General features: G+C 44.2%; 2 protein-coding genes across 9 annotated transcripts in view; one reads left to right on the forward strand and one right to left on the reverse strand.

The window, feature by feature from the left end:
- Positions 1–5,777: 5,777 nt before the first annotated feature.
- Positions 5,778–10,729, reverse strand: LOC122933168 (putative protein FAM172B). 2 transcript variants are annotated; one of them, XM_044288002.1, is made up of 4 exons: positions 10,347–10,729; positions 9,546–9,637; positions 9,372–9,457; positions 5,778–7,012 (listed from the first exon to the last, which is right to left on the reverse strand). In XM_044288002.1, the coding sequence occupies exon 4, from the start codon at positions 7,005–7,007 to the stop codon at positions 5,937–5,939; it is 1,071 nt and encodes a 356-aa protein (XP_044143937.1). In that variant the 5' UTR covers positions 7,008–7,012; positions 9,372–9,457; positions 9,546–9,637; positions 10,347–10,729; the 3' UTR covers positions 5,778–5,936. The 2 variants fall into 2 exon arrangements, with proteins under 2 accessions (XP_044143937.1, XP_044143938.1); XM_044288003.1 differs by lacking the exons at positions 9,546–9,637; positions 10,347–10,729 and having other exon boundaries at positions 9,372–9,477.
- A 160-nt stretch (positions 10,730–10,889) lies between these two features.
- SENP7 (SUMO specific peptidase 7) overlaps positions 10,890–18,657 on the forward strand; it is a 79,435-nt gene continuing 71,667 nt past the window's right edge. For 3 of the 7 annotated variants that reach the window (XM_044284908.1, XM_044284912.1, XM_044284911.1), the window contains exons 1-3: positions 10,898–11,082; positions 12,943–13,018; positions 17,422–17,529. In XM_044284908.1, the coding sequence (XP_044140843.1) occupies positions 12,956–13,018; positions 17,422–17,529 (171 nt within the window). In that variant the 5' untranslated portion in view covers positions 10,898–11,082; positions 12,943–12,955. Of the gene's footprint in view, positions 11,083–12,942; positions 13,019–17,421; positions 17,530–18,657 lie in introns of those variants that run through there. The other 4 variants (XM_044284913.1, XM_044284914.1, XM_044284909.1 and 1 more) reach the window with 3 other exon arrangements.

Here is an 18,657-nt window from a genome sequence, read left to right on the forward strand (position 1 = left end):
CGCACATGGCCGGCACTATGATAGAAATGCCTATTCTTGTCTGCGATTGCAGGAAAGGAACTACGGATCTTTTGCGTCCCCATTGAAATGAATGGATCCGTACCTGTTCTGTAAAATTGCAGAACAGATGCGGACTCATTCATACAGTCGTCTGAATGAGCCCTTAAAGTGTTCCTCCAGGGACACTGTCCTGCCCCATCTGCCACAAAGCAGGAAGAGAGTTCTCTGGCGGGGAGATGTTGAGGTCCCCAGGCAACCGTACACCTGGGGAGGTTTTTGCTGGGTTCCTTATAACTAGACTATGGGTACGGCTACACTGCTGGATTTCTTGCCACGTGCGCGGCGATCCCATTCATGTGACCAGTGTCGCCGTGTAGCTGTACCCTAAAATTTGGGCACAATCCTTGCCAGACTTACCGATACCACTCAGTTTTAAGGCTACTTTCACATTAGCGTTTTCAATTCCGCTATTGAGATCCGTCATAGTATCTCAATAGCGGATGAAAATGCTTCAGTTTTGTCCCCATTCATTGTCAATGAGGACAAAACTAAACGGAATGCATTCCGTTCCGTTTGGTTGCGCTCCCATTGCGGACAGAATAACGCTGTAAGCAGTGTTTTTCTGTCCGTGATGTGGTGCGGAGCAAGACGGATTAATTTAATCTGACACAATAGAAAACTGATCCGTCCCCCATTGACTTTCAATGGTGTTCAAGACTGATCCGTCTTGTATTATTGTAACAGAAGTGTTTTGTAGATCCATGACTGATCCGCAAAAAACGCTAATGTGAAAGTAGCCTAAGCTGTGTTTCTCCATGCCCAGTATCAGATCGGGCAGGAGAGCATCCACGTAGGTGCACTTCAAAGCCTATTTTACACGAGAAGTATCCGTCTGGATGTGACGTGTGTAGTGAACGAATAGCATCCGGACTGAATCCTGACATTCATTTCAATGGGTCTGTGCACATGATTATCATCTTTGCATTCTATATTCTGCGTTTTTCACGCAGCTCTATCTCCATAGGAGTGAATGGGGCTTGTGTGAAAAATGGGAGGCACCAGTTGTTTGAAAAAGTCATTTGGCTGTCCACACAGATGTCATGTCCATAAAATGGCTGCTGATGGAGGGTCATGTGACCAGGCAAATCACCTGTGATGTCTGCTCCATTCAAATACACTGCACTTGCCATTTGCACTTGTTCTGTTGGGAGTTTATTGCAGGTGCATTGAGACATCACATGGGTGTGATTTGCCTGGTCACATGACCCTCCATCGGCAGCCATCTTGTGGACAGCACAAAAGACATTGTAAACAAGCGGGCATACCTCATGAAATATAGAAAATGGTGCAGAATATCAACAAATACTATATTAGTAACTGCCATATAATGATCTTACAGACACTGGTCAACAGTAACTAGAATATGGACAACCACTTTAAATCAATCTCAGAAAAAAACGGATTAAACTTGCGTCCAAAACAATCAGTTTTTGGGCTCATACACACAACCGTATGTATTTTGTGGTCCGCAAAAAATACGGATGACGTCCGTGTGCATTCCATATTTGCGTAACGGAACAGCTGGCCCCTAATAGAACAGTCCTATCCTTGTCCGTAATGCGGAGCAATAATAGAATATGTTCTATTTTGTTGCGGAACGGAATGGACAGGGAAATACATTTGTGTGCATGAGCCCTTACCATGACGCAATCTGTATCGCTCAGGTGAAAGAGGCCTAAGGTTATGTCCATACAGGACTAAAATGCTGTGGATTTATGTGCTGGAAACCTGCAGCTTTGCAAAGTGAAGGAGTTTTTAGCAATTCTCATTCACGCACACACTGCAGAAAGAATCCACAGCAGAAATTGACCATGGTACAGATTTTAAATCTACACCACGCTTATTTATGCTGCAGATTTCACCCTTTGCAATACAAAGTGTAATGTACATCAAATCAGCAGCATTTCAGCAACAAAATCCACACAAACAAGCGTCATTTTATGCATTTTTTTTCTGCTGTAGAGTTTAAAGACGCACTCCCGCAAATATTTGTATTCCACTCGTTATAAAGGTACATTATGTAAACTGTAGTGAAGGTAATCTTCTTACCAGTGACTGTATTTGTGAGTTGAAAACCTCCCTTCTACTCCTCAGCTGTATCATGTGACCAATACTCTGATCTCCAACTGACATAGGGCAGGAAGTCAGTTACTTCACTATTCATTGCAGACTTACATTGAGGTCCTGTAGGAATGCATAGAAAAACGAACTGGCTTCATGTCCACACATAGGATGGTGTGTTATTTGGAGAGTGTTGGTCACATGACACAGCTGAGAATCAGAAGGGAGGTTAAAACTCACAAATTGGCTCAAATTGGTTTTGGCTCACAATCACTGAAGGAAATCCCTGACCAAATAACTGAAGTGTGAGGCAGACCTAAAGGAGATGTGTCGCCTTAGTCTCTGGGGCACGATTATCAAGCTCGCCTTTTTTTTTTTACTAAAAAAAAAACGAAAACAAAAAAAACAACTGCTTATTGGCAATGCCAGTCTTCATTTTGCATTATTATCCCTCAATTAATCAGGTTTTTCTTTTTTGGTTTAAAGGGTTATTCCGGTTACCATAAATATATCTTATGATTTAGACTAATTCATCATCAATAATTACCTAATATAATATAAATTTCACATATTTACTATTCAGTAGTTTATAAAAGTAGTTTTCTTCCTCTGCTTCCCACTGTGTTTCCTCATAAATTACCATGGCATCGACCTGTAGTTCTGAGCCTTTGTTAGGTCGAGCATGCTCAGTGTGTTGCTATCAGTTCTCTAGCTAAATGTCTTGTGAAATAAAGGGCGTGTAAGGATACACCCGGCCGACACGCCCATAGAACTGCCTATTCTTAGGACATGGTTTATTTTTTTCCGGAGCTGCGAACCGGAAGATCTGGGCCTGCCCCATTGAGAATGAACGGGTCCGCACCCGTTCCGGATATTGCGGAACGGATGTGGACCCATTCCACGGACGTGTGAATGTAGCCTTAGTGTGCTGCTGATTACTGAGTAGAGGGTGCGTTACTGGACTGTATACCAGGCAGCCAATCATCAACACTCACAGCAGGAAAGCTAGGGATTGTGGGGATTGTAGTCTTTGAATTTCTGTGAGGGAAGATCAGGCACCATGATACTCTCAGTGTGTTGCAGGCTCACATAGAAGCTAGACAAATGGATTGCAAGGTAAAGGGAAGCTCTGGTTATATGTATGGCTTCTGGTTGGGTCATAGCTTGCAGCCTTAATCCAGTTTTTCAAAAATTAAGTTACTTTACCGGAATACCCATTTAAGTGACATCTAGTGGTTGTTTTCTTGTAAAATAGATTAAAAGTCACAAAGACGGGTGTAATTAGTATGCGCATGAAAATGTGTCGCAAGTCAACTGAAATTAGGTGCAAAGAAAGTCGGAAAAAAGGAGCAAAAGTTTGAAAACCTCTGAATTAGTCTTAAAACTCAAAATAGGCACAACAGGTGCAAATGCCTCCAAAACGGGCACCAAATCAGTTGGTAAATGAGACTTAAAAAATAAGACAGCTGGAAACAGGCTTTTTACTGATGAAAACAGGAGCAGATATAGCAATTGAGCCCAATCTCCCCTTTCGGTTATAGGCATACACCCTAATAGTGCATCTATCCACATCCAGACATTTTTTTTAGGCCTCATTCAGACATATTTTTCTGCCGCATTTACTAAGATCTGGCCAAAAATGTAATATGACGACCGCATTTTCAAAACCACTGCATGCCCTATCACTTGCCTGATGTAGGGATTAGTGCAGTAACACACTGACAAGATGCAGATTAATTTGGTACCTTTGTCTTTCATAACAAAAAAACATTAAAGGGGTTATCCAATGTCTAAAACAAATCCCCAAAATACTTACCACGCTCCCCGGCACCCACATTGCTCCTGATCCCCTCACCATTGCCACTGCATCAGCTCGTCATGCGGATCAAAGCATCCGGTGACGGGGAGTAGAGCTGCCAATAGCAGGCCGAGACAGAGACTAGACTCCCTAGTGTCACCCGCGATACTAGGAAGGCTTGTCCCCGTCGTGGCCTACTATTGGCTGCTCCCTGCTTGCTGGATGTTTTGATCCGCACAACGCAGAGATGCAGCAGCTGTCCGGGGATCACATGCGATGCGCTGCCAGGGAGCAGGGTAAGTATATTCTAAACGAGGTGCCCGGGCATTTAAGGACATGTTTTAGACATTGGATAACTTCTCTAAAGCCTCAAAAATAATCAAAGCTCACTCCCACCACTCCTGTTCAAACACTGCCCAGTCTTGATCCGGTGTCTACTTCCTAACAGGAAATGAGTGCAGGGCCACAGCGTGGCCAGTGACTAGCCCAGCAGTCATTTCCTACATGATGAGAAACACCAGGAAGAAGAGGCCAATGGGGGATCAAGAAGACTTGGAATGAGGATGTCAGGGGATCAGTGAGGTGCGAATGTGTTTTTTTCTTTTCTTTAAAGGCTATGTACACCTTTGGGGGCAATTTTTTTTATTGCATTATACTTATTTTGAGCTAGAATCATTTTTTTAAATTGGTCTTTATTAACAATATGGAATCCTCTTTTCTGTACAGAGCTGGGATGCTCTACTAGCTGCCTGAGGATTTTTTGTCCTTTCCGTCATCTGAGGAGCAGATGGACTCCTTATCTCTGCTCTCTGACATTATAAACACTCATTAAAGCTCAATCCTTATGTTACTGGTAAGAATGTGGCTTAAATAAGTGTGTATGACCTCTCAGTAGTTTAGAAATAAGAGTAATTAGATGGCACAAAGTGAAAGTACCAGTCACACAGTCAAAAAAAACTGTTAAACCTTTCTAAATGAAAAGCTCAATATTTTTAATAAAGGCTAATTGAAAATATGATTTTTAGCCAAAAATAAGTTAAATGCAATCATGAACAAAATTGACTCCAAAGGTGTACATAGTCTTTAACATGTTCTTTTCTAAATCATTTTTCCATCCGGACAATCACTTTGAGTATTAACTTGAAACCGCAGGATCACCAATCTCATCATTCTACTTCTGTCGTAAACTTAACTTGATAATACATTAGGATTTCCTCCAAATAAGTGCATAGGTGTAGTGTTAAGGGCCCTTTACACTGGCCGACAATTGAACAGATTATTGCTAACAAGCGTTACTAGTAACAGTCGCTAGCGGTGTAAATGCACAAAAGATCATCATTTCCCAGTGGAAGATTGTGCTGCGTAAACACAATCTGCTGCCGGGAAACAATGAGACAGTATGGGGAAGAGCGATGGCATTAGTGATCACTTCTCCCCATACTCTGGAGGAGATTGGTGCATGTAAATACAGCAGTCTCCTCCGCTAGCGATCAGCAGATTCTTGGGAATGAGCGCTTTCCGACAATCTGCTAGATCGTCGTCCCATGTAAAGGAACCTTTAGGCTGGGGTACACAGTGATCTTGGGCATGACAGGTGGTGCACAGCCAAGGATCACAGTATGGCACTGCAGCCATAGAAATTAATGGGGCCGCAGCACGACTCATGTGCTTGCCACAACCGTGACCCCAGAATCGCAAAAAAACCAACCCTGATGGTTTTTTTGCAAATCTGCGGTCGTGGCAAACATGAAAGTTGTGCTGCGACCCCATTCATTTCTATGGCTACAGTGCTACACTGCGACCCTTGGCTGTGCAACACCTATCATGCCCAAGATTGCCATGTAGCCCTAGCCTTAATATGAATCCATCATAGAGAAGACAAAATTGTAAACTGAATACGTAGATGACAGGTTACAGCTGTCAGCCAGCACCTTTTTTGGAGTACTGTAGTTCACAACATGCTGTGTATTAGGCACACACTGAAATGTATTTTTTATGCTTTTTGTACAATTTTTTTTCACACAGACTTCCTTGTAGAACTTCTAGTTAGCATTGTGCGTATAGGTGGAACTGAATTTCGACGACTCTTTGAAGATCTACTAAGAAAGCGTAAAATAGACTGAAGAGCAAAAGAAGGTGCGAGTTCGTGTTTTTCCGTTCCGGCTGATACCTTGCTGCAGTCCTGTTTTCTCAAGGGGCCACTAGGTCTGTCTAAAGGTTTGCTACTTAATACCCAGCTTCTGCAATGCAAGCGTATCCAAGTCTGTATTTCTGGGTCAGTTCTTGCCTGATGAAGAGCATGATGCCTTGAATCTATGAATGCCACGGCACTTACTTTACTCATGACCTCTTGGCTTTTCTTACAAAGCAAATCCATAAACACTAAGCCACCGTACCCGTGTGCAATAAAGGACACATTCCTAGCTGCACTCTTCGAAATAAAGTGCTCCCAGACATAGCTGGTGTGTTCTTCTGGGGAGCTGCTACATCTTTTGGAAAGAATAAGTTCCTCATCAGTTCTAAATAAGTCAGATGCATCCCTGGTTTCAAGTGAGCTGGCCTCATCTTCTTTTTTCAACAGAGCTTGGGGCTCTTCTTTCATATCCACAAAATTGTCATTGGGGTTTAGGACAATTACTGAGCTATTGTCCCTTAAGACAGAGGTAATGTATGGGATCTGGGTTCCTCTGTTTAGAGAGTGATGGACTATCACTTTTTGGCTCCATTGTCCAGCTCGGATTACCCCACTATCTTGAAGCAGAATGACCAGGTTTGTCTGCTTACTTAACGGTTGCTTACTCATGAAAAAGAAGGACTTTGGTTCTTCATCGGTGGCATCAATAGGGATGGTAATTTGTTCAAGATTGCATTCTTTCTCAAGTAGCTCATATACATGAAGTGTAATCATATCGCCAAGAATTTTGTAGCGTTTGTGATTTCTATCGTGTTCATTTTTGTAGTAATTGTAGACAAACGGTTCCTTGGTAACCAAATGCCTCAGCTCTCCACGCTGATTGAAAGAGTACTGTAAGTCATCGAGACAATGAGGAATTTCAAGACTTGGTATGAATCTCATCAGTCCTTCCATCGTTTCTAAGTAAAAAAAAAATAATAATAAAGTAAACCTATCATTGCAAGGTGACGTGCGTACATAGGGGAATAACACCCTTAGACCATTATCCAGTCAGGCAATGTCCCAGATATAATACCCTGCATTTATCACCAGTTTCCCCTTCTTCAGGCTCCAATTCTAATTCATGCACTGCTGGCAGTCCCTGCGCCTAGAGTGAAAACTACTCCAGGCCCTGACTAGAGTAGTCTTCACTCCGCTTTTACGCCTGTTTCCAGGTGTCAAAAGACAGTAAATGAGTCGGGGCCAAAGTCCTGGCAACTGCTGTGTCCCGTCACTCCCTTGCCACTCCTAAGTGGCGACCAAGGAGCAAAAACGCTATGCGGCAAAATAGCATTTAAAAAGTCGTAAAGCGGGGCTTTCTGAATGACCCCCAGAATGTCTCCGTTCATTTCTGTGGGGGATGCAATCCACACAGAAATCTGCAACAAAATCCACATCTGGGTAATTTCCGGTGGATTTTTCTGCCATGTGTAAAAGCACCCTTATTCAAATGAATGGGTCTGAAAAGAAAAAAGAGAGACGGCACATGGACAGTATGGGGGTCATTTAATAAGCTGAAATATGCCTATATTAGGCGTATTTCAGGGGTAGATTTCGGCACAATGGTTATTTGCACAGCAATCTGCGACTTTCCCCCCGCTCACGCCAGGTCTAAGTGAGTGTGACGGGGAAGGGCTGTTATACAGGTACCTTATTCTACAACAGACCAAAGCAGCTGGAAGAGGAAACACTGCTCAGGCGTCTTTCATACAGCATTTTACACTGTCCGTCAGATGTATACCTCCAATGGATGAAAGTGTATAGACATTACTGGGTGGAATAGCCCAGCAGACTGTTCCATGCAGCAACAGATATATCCACGTATATCAGCCCAACAGAGAGTAGCCACTCTTTTGTCATCCGTCCAAAGAGGGGCTTTCTTGGCGCACACAGCATGCTCCAGGAGACTCACGTGGTCCCCTATTTATTCTGTATGTCTAGATGTAATAACACATTTATCCTGCATTCATTGCAGGCTGATCGCAGTTTCCATGGTGCGCTTCTCATTCATTTCTTTAGGACTTCCGAAAAAAGCTGAGCATGCCGATCGACTATTTTCAGCACTCCCATAGAAATGAATGCAGAGTGGCCGCGCATGTGTGGTCCACTCTCCGTCACTTTGTGCACTTCGTTTTAGAGATAGGTGCGGGTCCCAGAGGTGGGACGTGCACATATCAGACATTGGCCTCATGCACACGACCGTTGTGTGTTTTGCGGTCTGCAAATCCCGGATCCGCAAAACACGGATGGCGTCCGTGTGCGTTCCGCAATTTGTGGAACGGCACGGACAGCCATTAATATAACTGCCTATTCTTGTCCGCAAAATGTGGACAAGAATAGGACAGGTTATATTTTTTTGTGGACCACGGAACAGAGCAACGGAGTGCTGTCCGCATCTTTTGCGACCCCATTGAAGTGAATGGGTCCGCATCCAAGCCGCAAAAGCTGCGGCGCGGATGCGGACCAAAACAACAGCCATGTGCATGATGCCGTTAGTAGCATATCCTAGTGATATTCCCCCAATGTAGGAGATGGGGCAACCCCTTTAAAGAGGAGTTCTTTAGATGGACAACCCTGCATGAATTGCAATTCCCTAATACATCGCCATTAGGGTAGTGTCACACACAGTTTTTATGTGACAGCTTTTTGAGCCAAAACCAGTGGTGGATCCAGCAGGACAGAGAAGTATAAGTCCTTCCTTTGTATTTCTCATTCCCTTCCTAGTCACTTCTGGGTTTTGCTCAAAAACAGCATAAAAAACTGGCAAAAGCTGTGTGTGATACCACCCTTAGGGCTCATTCACAAGAAAGTATGAATGGGTCCGCATCCGTAGCTCCGTTCCGTGGCGCTGCAAAAAAGATAGATGTCCTATTCTTGTCCATTTTGTGGACAAGAATTGGCATTTCTATAACGGGCCGTCAGTTCCGTAAATGGTGAAAGGCACACGGGCGGCCTCAATGTTTTGTGATGAATGAGCCCTTAGGGTATGCTCAAACTGGTTTTCACAGAGACAAAACGCGCTGTGGTTTTTCACTTTCAATGCCACAGACGTGATCACAGTTTAGCCTCACTGAATGGAGCTAAACCGCAAACGGGCACCCGTCACTGCTTGTAGCAGTGTCAATTCAGACACAGTCGTGACTTCAAAAACGCTGGCTGCCATGCAGAAGCCACCGGGATTTTCGTGCTGAATCCGCAGTGTGAGCAACTGGGATCTCCAATAATAACGTGTGATGTCGTCTTACTACAAACAGATGAGACAATACAGGTGGGCTTTACCTTCTAGGGTTCCGCAGCTGATGTCCTCGGACAGAACGAATAACTCCTTGCCTTGTTTGTGTGGAGGAATGCTGCAGATTTCCTGTCTGGATTTTAGGAAAGGAAAATCCGCAGTGTATTACATTATGAGCAAAGCGGGTGACATTTTAACAAGAAAAAAACATGTAAAATGACCTGTGGTGCGGCTAGCAGGTGAATTCTTCCTGAGGGCGTTCCACCTCAAATGTCACTCTTTTAAACAGCGTGGGCTGAAATCCAATGCAAATCTGCAAAGATATAAAACACGCAGATTTGGCCATGAATTTTGCAGTGAACTCTGCAACTCATTTTTTTTTCACCCCGGCACCCTTAGGCTAGGGCTACACGGCAACATGTGTCGCAGAAAAGTCGCATGACGTTTTTTATAATGATAGTCAATGGTGTCACACCGCGACTGCCATCTAAGTAGGATTTCTGTGCGACTGTTGTGTCGCAGTATGTCACAGTGCGACACCATTGACTAGTATTACAAAAGATGTGCGACACATGACACAGTGTAGTTGTATCCTTTTTGTCGTCGTGTAACCCATTAACTAACTTTTCAAAAGCTTAGATCGGTGGAGGTCTTAGTGCTGAGCTCCCCACCGATCCCTAGAACGAGGGGAAGGAAGTGTGTGCATGTGGCCCTCTCTCTCATCGCTACACGAGATGGGCTCCATACAAGTCTAAGGACTTGTCTCGATGGCGTCCTCTGCAGTGAGAAGACAGAGTGCGACGTGTGCGCTTCTCTTCCCTCGTTCTAGAGATTGTGATGGTCTCGGCGCTCAGATCTAAACTTTTGATGTCTCTATGACACATCAAAGGTTTTATGGAAAAGTTACGGATCTTAAAGGGGTTGTCTAGGATTTGGCGTTGAGGCCATCCATATTAGATCGATGGGGGTGGGGGGGTTCTGACCCTCTGCACCCCAGCGCTGGAACTACACAGCTGTGTTACCTGGCCAGTAGACAGAGCTTGTCAATGCAGAGCTGCTCCTATTGACGTCAATGGGAACGGCGCTGTAGTAATGAGATCCCCCATTGCGCAGTTGACAGTGCGGTGTAGTTCTTGAGCTACACATGAACAGCTAATAAGTGGGGTGCAGGGTGTGGGACCCCCACCAGCTAGTGCCTAACCTGAGGACAGGCCATCAGTTAATAAAAGCTGGACAATCCCTTAAAATATGCCATCAATGCCTACTGCTGAGACCCCTGCTTGGCATAGAGGGTGGTAAAGTGCAGTGGGCAACTCTAGCTCTTTTGGAGAACAGACAGGTCTGGCGTCAATGCCTATGGTGCAAATCTATACAGCGGGTAGTACGCCATTGCAGGCGATGAAGACCTCCCATTACGGACCATACAGTACACACTGCCTACCTACAGCCACTAGAGGGTACTGCTCACTTCTCTGGCAGCCAGCACTGCAGTCACGTGACAGGAGCGCCCTGGCAGGTCACATGATACGTTTCATTACGTAACCGTCTTACGTCACTTCCGCGAGTACAGCGGTCGGGAAGGGGTAGAGGCTGGGTGTTGTGGGCAGTGACGGTTTATGGTCAGTGTACGCCGAGAACATGTAGTCGGTGGGTCCCTGGAAATGGCGCATGGCTCGTGACGTCACTATTTTGTTTTCGACCTCAGTTGAAGTAATTTGAACAGTCCTGAGCTGCAAATAAACCTTTAATGGACGCTGTGTATGTATTCTGCGGCTTCTGTGCTGTCCGGTGGCTCTGGGGATGTGTGCCATAGAAATATGACAGGTCAGAGGTGTAATGGCAGTGGGGGTCCCTGAATAGGGGGAATAAGTAGTCACACGCTGGCAGAGAATCGTGACGGTTCCTTCGCTGCTGCTTTATTTATGTAAAGATGTCATCTACTTGTGGCAGAAGCTGACAATGTCCATGAGTGTCTGTGCTGAAGGGGTTTCTATTCCTGACTTCCCTGCTTGTACAGGGAGGGGATGGCGTATATGGAGTATTTTAGCTTCGCACACTGTACTGAATGCAGTAGAACCATATGCTTTTAGGATTTTATTTCTTTTACTCACTGACATGTTCCGCAGCGCTTTACGGATATTATCATCGCTTAGGCCTCTTGTACATGGGCGCTCCGGATGTGTTGTGTGTGCGCATTGCGGGAAAACTGCGTGAGTAGGCACGCAAGTACAGTCAGTTTTGACTGCGATTGTGTTCCGATGTTCAATTTTCTTCCTCGCAAGTGCAACGCGCTTTGCAAGCGCGTGAGAAAAAACTAAATGTGGTACCCAGACCCAAACCCGGACTTCTTCACCGAAGTTCCGGTTTGGGTTAGGTGTTCTATTCATTTTATTATGAAAATAATAGCATTCTTTATACAGAATGCTTACAAAAATGTGGATTAAGGGGTTACATTTTTTTTTTTACTCACCTCATCCTCTTGTTCGCGCAGCCGGCATCGTCTTCTTTCTACTTCTTTCAGGACCTGCAAAAGGACCTTTGACGTAATCCCAGCGCAGGTCCTGCTGAATGAAGATAGAAGATCCTTCTATCTTCATTCAGCAGGACCTGCGCTGACGTCATCAAAGGTCCTTTTACAGGTCATGAAGAAGACGATACCGCGAACAGGATGAGGTGAGTTAATTTCTTAAATTTTTTTAACCCCTCAAGCCACATTTTAGTAGGCATTCTGTATTAAAGGGAACCTGTCACCTGGATTTTGGGTATAGAGCTGAGGACATGGGCTGCTAGATGGCCGCTAGCATATCCGCAATACCCAGTCCCCATAGCTCTGTGTGATTTTATTGTGGAAAAAAAACGATTTTATACATATGCAAATTAACCTGAGATGAGTCAGAGCTTGAAAATATGACTCTTCTCTGGTCACACAAGTAAGATATGACTCTTTTATGTTAATTTGCATATGTATCAAATCGTTTTTTTTTTTTAAAACAATAAAAGCACACAGAGCTATGGGGACTGGGTATTGCGGATGTGCTAGCGGCCATCTAGCAACCCATGTCCTCAGCTCTATACCCAAAATCCAGGTGACAGGTTCCCTTTAAGAATCCTACTATTTTCCCTTATAACCATGTTATAAGAGAAAATAATACAGTAAATTGACTTTAATCAATTTACTAACATCATTTCCTAGCAACCATGCATGAAAATCGCATTGATGCGTGGCAAGCAAGTGCGGATGCTATGCTATTTTCACGCATCCTATTTAATTTCTATGGTTCACGCGTTGCGTGAAAAACGCAGTATATAGCACATGCTGTGATTTTTCATGCAACACACAAGTGACGCGTGAAAATCACCGCTCATGTGCACAGCCCCATAGAAATTAATGGGTCTGGATTCAGTGCGGGTGCAATGCGTTCACCTCACGCATTGCACCCGCGTGGAATTGTCGCTCGTGGGAAAGGGGCCTTAAATAGCACTGACATGTCCCGTAGTGCTTTACAGACCTAAGCATTACACTGTCTCCAATGAGGCTCACAGTCTACGTTCCCTATCAGTATGTCTTTGGATTTTTGTGCCAGCATGATCTAACATTTTATAATGGTTATATTTCAGTGAGTGAGTAACCATGATGGATAAACAGAAAAGGGAGTCCCCGCCATTCACATCGCCAAGTGGCAGAAGTAATGGGGTAGGTATTGTACAGACGTTCGTATTATTGTATATGCAGTTAGAACACATGGCAGATCTCATGTGCAGACATTATTCAGATTGATATTATAGATGGCTGTACTGACAGCAGCTATCGTTTAAAGGGTATCTGTCATCATACTATGCTGCCCATGCTGTAAGGGCAGTATGGTATATAGACAGGTCCACTGGTTTATTAGACCAAATGGAACAATAAATATTGTGCCTTTTGGCTAATGGGAGCAATCAAAAATTACAGGGGAGCCCTTGCCTTGTCCAAATCTGCTCACCAGTGACTTAGGGTACTTTCACACTAGCGTTATTCATTTCCGGCATAGAGTTCAGTCAAAATGGCTCTATGCCGGAAAAGAACTGATCAGGCATATCCCAATGCATTCTGAATGGATAGAAATCCATTCACTTTGCATCAGTATGCCTTCCGTTCAGTTACTGTCAGGCATTTTGGCCGGACATAATACCGCAGCATGCTGTGGTATTATGTCCGTCCAAAATGCCTAATCAGTCGCCGGAATGCAGCATTTATTCCCATTGACTTGCATTAGTGCAGGATCCGGCATTGCAAAACAACTGAAAGACTGATCCGTCCATCCGCATGACAGGCAGAGAGACGAATCCGTTCTTGCAATGCATTTGTAGACGGATCCGCACCTGGTTCCGTCTACAAATGCTGTCAGTTGTCACACTGATCGGTGGATCCGGCAGGCAGCTCTGACGACGGAACTGCCTGCCGGATCACACTAACGCTAGTGTTAAAGTACCCTTAGAAGACCTGTCACCTCTCATGACATGTCTCTAGTAACCCCATGTAATGGAAATTCTGGAGCATCTTTTCATATAACCCGGTTCCATTATTCTGGATCCTTCTGGATGCTTATAAATGAATTGTTAACAGCCAGCAATAGGGTCCACCTGAATTTTACCGGTAGGTGATCTGTCCCCTGCACAGTTTGACACTATCTAATCAGAGCTGCTGCCGTCACACTGTTCAGAGACACACCCCCCCAACTGGTAACACTCAGCTGGACCTTCTAGCAATTCATTCATAACCTTCTATTAGGCATAATGGAGGAATGACACAATATAAAGTTATGTGAAAAGATTTGTTATTACATTGGTAAATTAAGGCGTTACTAAAACAGGGGAGGTCAGTGTAACTCGCCAAGCCCCGGCACTCACATCTTCATTGCAGCGACTTCTTATTTGTTCAGAGCATGTACCATACATAGTACTGTAATTTTGCAGAATGTCTACAAAGATTGCTATATGCTCTGACTAAATCAGTTTTTGCACAAAACACATGAGTGCCGAGACTTTGTGAGTTTTATTAAATTTCTGGGCCTCCACGAGCACCACGCTACTAGTGAAGTTCTGAACACTACTAAGTTTCCAAAATGTCAGTAGAGGTGACAGTTCCTGTTTAAGGGGGTATTTCAGGAATTTAGTATTGCTGGCCTATTCTCAGGGTAGGCCATCAATTTCTAATTGTCGGGCGTCTGCGAATCCCCACAAATCAGCTATTCTGCAGTAACTTCAGTGCTGGAATTTCACAGCGCCATCCATTGTGCAGTGGTTGGAGATGGTTATGGCAACACATTCACATTGATGGGAACCAGCTTTGTTCTAAGGACTGGTCATCATTATTAAAATCCTGCAATATTTATTAAAGGCTATGTACACCTTCGGAGGCAATTTTATTATGATTTCATGTTACTCATTTTTTGCCAATTGGCCTTTATAAAAAAATATTGAGCCATTCTGTCACAAAGGAGTAACTGTTTTTCTAGCTGTGTGACTGGTACTTTCACTTTCTACTTGTGTCGGGCATCTAATAAACCTCATCTCTAAACTACTGAGAGGTCATAAACACTTATTTAAGCCACATTTCTATCGGTAAGACAGGACCTGAGCCATAATGAGTGTTTAGTAGCTCAGAGAGCAGAGATAACTAGATTTTTGTACTTACCGTAAAACCAGTTTCTCTTCCTTTCATTGGGGGACACAGTCTTGACGTTGGGTATAGCTACTGCCACTAGGAGGCAACACTAAGCAAAAAAAGTGTTAGCTGATCCTCTCAGCTATATCCCTCCTGCAGACACTGAGCTAATCAGTTTGTACAAAAGCAGTAGGAGCAGTCAGAAGAAGCCAACAGCAAATAATAAAAAGGAAGAAAACCGGAGATGGGTCATCCTGAAGAACCAGAAGGACCCATCTAGGAGAACCAGTAATGTACATACAGGGTGGGAGCTGTGTCCCCGAATGAATGGAACAGAAACAGATTTTACGGTAGGTACAAAAATCTAGTTTTCTTATCCGTATCATTGAGGGACACAGTCTTGACCTTGGGACGTTCCAGAGCAGTCCCCAGGGTGGGTCATAAACAAAGAAGCCATCCTACCTATCCGAGAACCGCTTTCTGCAAAACTCTGCGCCCCAGAGAGGTGTCAGAAGATGTAAAGGTGTGCACTCTTTAAAACTTGGAAAAGTATGACCAGGCAGCCGCCCTGCACCCCTGAAAGACCGAAGCCCCATGATGTACTGCCCTACCATTCCCCGAGCAAAATGAGCAGTAACCCAGAAGGGTGGATCCCGGCCACTGAAGCGGTACGCTTCCCCTGTGGACACTAAGCTTAAAGCTGATTAGCTCAGTGTCTGCAGGAGGGATATAGCTGAGAGGAGGAGCTAACACATTTTTTTTGCTTAGTGTCTCCTCCTAGTGGCAATAGCTATACCCAAGGTCAAGACTGTGTCGCCCAATGATATGGATGAGAAAAGGAGTCCGCCTGCTTCCCCGATGACGGAAACGACAGAAAATCCAAAGGGGGCTACTAGAGCATATATATTTATTTTAATAAATACCAATTAAATCCTCTGTATTCTTTTGTAGTTCTAATTGGCCAAACAACACAATAGTTTTCAGTGCTGATTGGACTTGCCTAGTAGTGGCAGTGGAGGGTATTGTAGATACGTCCTATTGATTTATTTGAATGAAGCTGCAATATCCTGTACCACCACTAATAAAGAGACAGGCAGATGGACTGATGTAAACTGTGAAGAGGCCATGGTGATCACACAAGTGCAAAAGCCCCTTAAAACAGCTGATCAGTGGGGGTGCAATAGTCAGACCTCCTCTGACCAGAAATGCAGGCAGCATGCATGATTTTGCCTCACCAGGCCTTCACTACAATGTTACTGCACTGGTAGAGAGTGAAGATCGACGAACCGCTGTTACCGATTGCACTGCACACTGTTAAGGGCACGGGCAGCATAACAATACTGCTGGTGCCTGAAACATCCAATAACAAAGCTCCAACATTTCCAAACCCCTGGCCTGGAGTGGCTAGGGTTAATTTGCCCCTGGGAGGGGTCTTCAGTAAATGCAGGCAATTATAGCCAAGTGATAAAGTACAGTACTGTAAAGTGTATGTTGGAGGGGATGATGTTATTTACATGGGGCTGTATGTTGGAGGGGATGATGTTATTTACATGGGGCTGTATGTTGGAGGGGATGATGTTATTTACATGGGGCTGTATGTTGGAGGGGATGATGTTATTTACATGGGGCTGTATGTTGGAGGGGATGATGTTATTTACATGGGGCTGTATGTTGGAGGGGATGATGTTATTTACATGGGGCTGTATGTTGGAGGGGATGATGTTATTTACATGGGGCTGTATGTTGGAGGGGATGATGTTATTTACATGGGGCTGTATGTTGGAGGGGATGATGTTATTTACATGGGGCTGTATGTTGGAGGGGATGATGTTATTTACATGGGGCTGTATGTTGGAGGGGATGATGTTATTTACATGGGGCTGTATGTTGGAGGGGATGATGTTATTTACATGGGGCTGTATGTTGGAGGGGATGATGTTATTTACATGGGGCTGTATGTTGGAGGGGATGATGTTATTTACATGGGGCTGTATGTTGGAGGGGAGCTATGTTATTTAGAAACATTGCCGCTTTATCCATTATAAAGGATTTTAAGGAGTCTTACACTCCAGAGTAATTAGAATTTAAAGGGGTTGTCCGGGCTTGTCATACTGATGACCTGTCCTCAGGATAGGTCATCAATATCAGATTGTCTGGGGTCTGACACCCGGCACCCCGCTGATCAGCTCTACGTGGAGACGGCACGCGCAGTGTGTCTTCTCTCTTCCTGTCTTCTTCTGCTGTCTATGATCTTTTCCATAGACAACATCAGCGAGCAGGAAGAGAGAAGGGAGACGACACGTGTGCGCCTTCTCTTCATACAGCTCCAGCACCCAGCACCTCCTCCGATTTGATATTGATGACCTATCCTGAAGGTAAGTCAGCAATATGAAAAGCCCGGATAATCTCTTTAAGACTGTTTTTAACATGTTGTATTTTTATTTTCTTAGTTTAAAATTCCAAAAAAGAAGCCTGATGATTGGTGTGAAGACTTTGAAACAAGTTCACCTTTAACTAGGCTCGCCAAGAGTGATTTTGGAAATGTCACTATTCGGAAGGTAATGTTTAATTGTATGCAACTAATAGTGAGAGGTGAAGAAGATTAACTGCTTGTCAACTGCCCACTATCTATATACTTCCGGTGGATGGCATTTACCTCTGCATGGACATTACTAAGTGTACTTGCAGAGATCGCAGCTGCAGGAGCGTCTCTGCCAGCAGAGAAGGAAGGGATGGTTTCTTGCCGTCCCTGCCTTCCCCATTGCTCTATACACAACACTCAATGAGATCATGAATATAGAATAGAGATCAGGAAGCATCTATGTCACTTCTTCCTCCGGTCCCAATAGTTATATGATTGCTAGGGCCGGATGTCTGGGTGAACCACTGGGTCTTAGCAGACCCAGGCAGTTTAGTGTGAGGTTGTACAGCCCTGGACCTCCTCTTTGGGGGCTGCATTCCTCATGTAACTGGGGCTAATATGTCAGCCCTAGTTACAGGAGAAATCAGCCATTAAAAAAATGTAATGATTAATACCCCCCCAAGGGTGTTGTATGATCTTATGAGGGGCACAAAGTGTAAAAATAAAAATACAAAATAACAGAAAAACAATTTAATAAAAAGCCACCACAGTTCCTAGCCCTGCCCCCCTCAACCATAACCAGTGCATCCAATATATCAAAAAAAAGTTATGAAAAGGAGATGTAATTAACATAAATACTGTAGTTCCACTCTATGCTATTAACAAAGAGAAAATGTGAAAAATAGACCTCCCCCTTTTTATTTTTTGGGTATTTAAAAAAAATAAGAACAAAAATACTAAAATAAAAATGACATAAAATAAAACCCTGGAAATTAACGAAAAAAGGCACATAAATTATTTACATAACCGAATGGGGAAAAAAAGTTAAAGAAGCAGTTAAAAATTAGTTTTCTCATCTGTATCATTGGGGGACACAGGCTTGACCATGGGTATAGATGTTGCCACTAGGAGGCCTGCACTCCCACCCAGGGACGGGAGACCAGGGGGTCCCCCAAGCCCCTTGCTCCTTCCCGTTCTCCAGAAGCAAAGGAGGACCAGAGGTTCTGGTAAAAACCTCTGTATCCCGCCAGTGTTCGGATCGCCACAGCCGTCCAATGCAAGTCCACTCTGTCCCAGTGTAGCGCACCTTCCCAAGGGGCCACAC

The sequence above is a fragment of the Bufo gargarizans genome, chromosome 3 (assembly GCF_014858855.1).
Source record: "Bufo gargarizans isolate SCDJY-AF-19 chromosome 3, ASM1485885v1, whole genome shotgun sequence".
In the NCBI taxonomy this organism is placed as follows: Eukaryota; Metazoa; Chordata; class Amphibia; order Anura; family Bufonidae; genus Bufo; species Bufo gargarizans.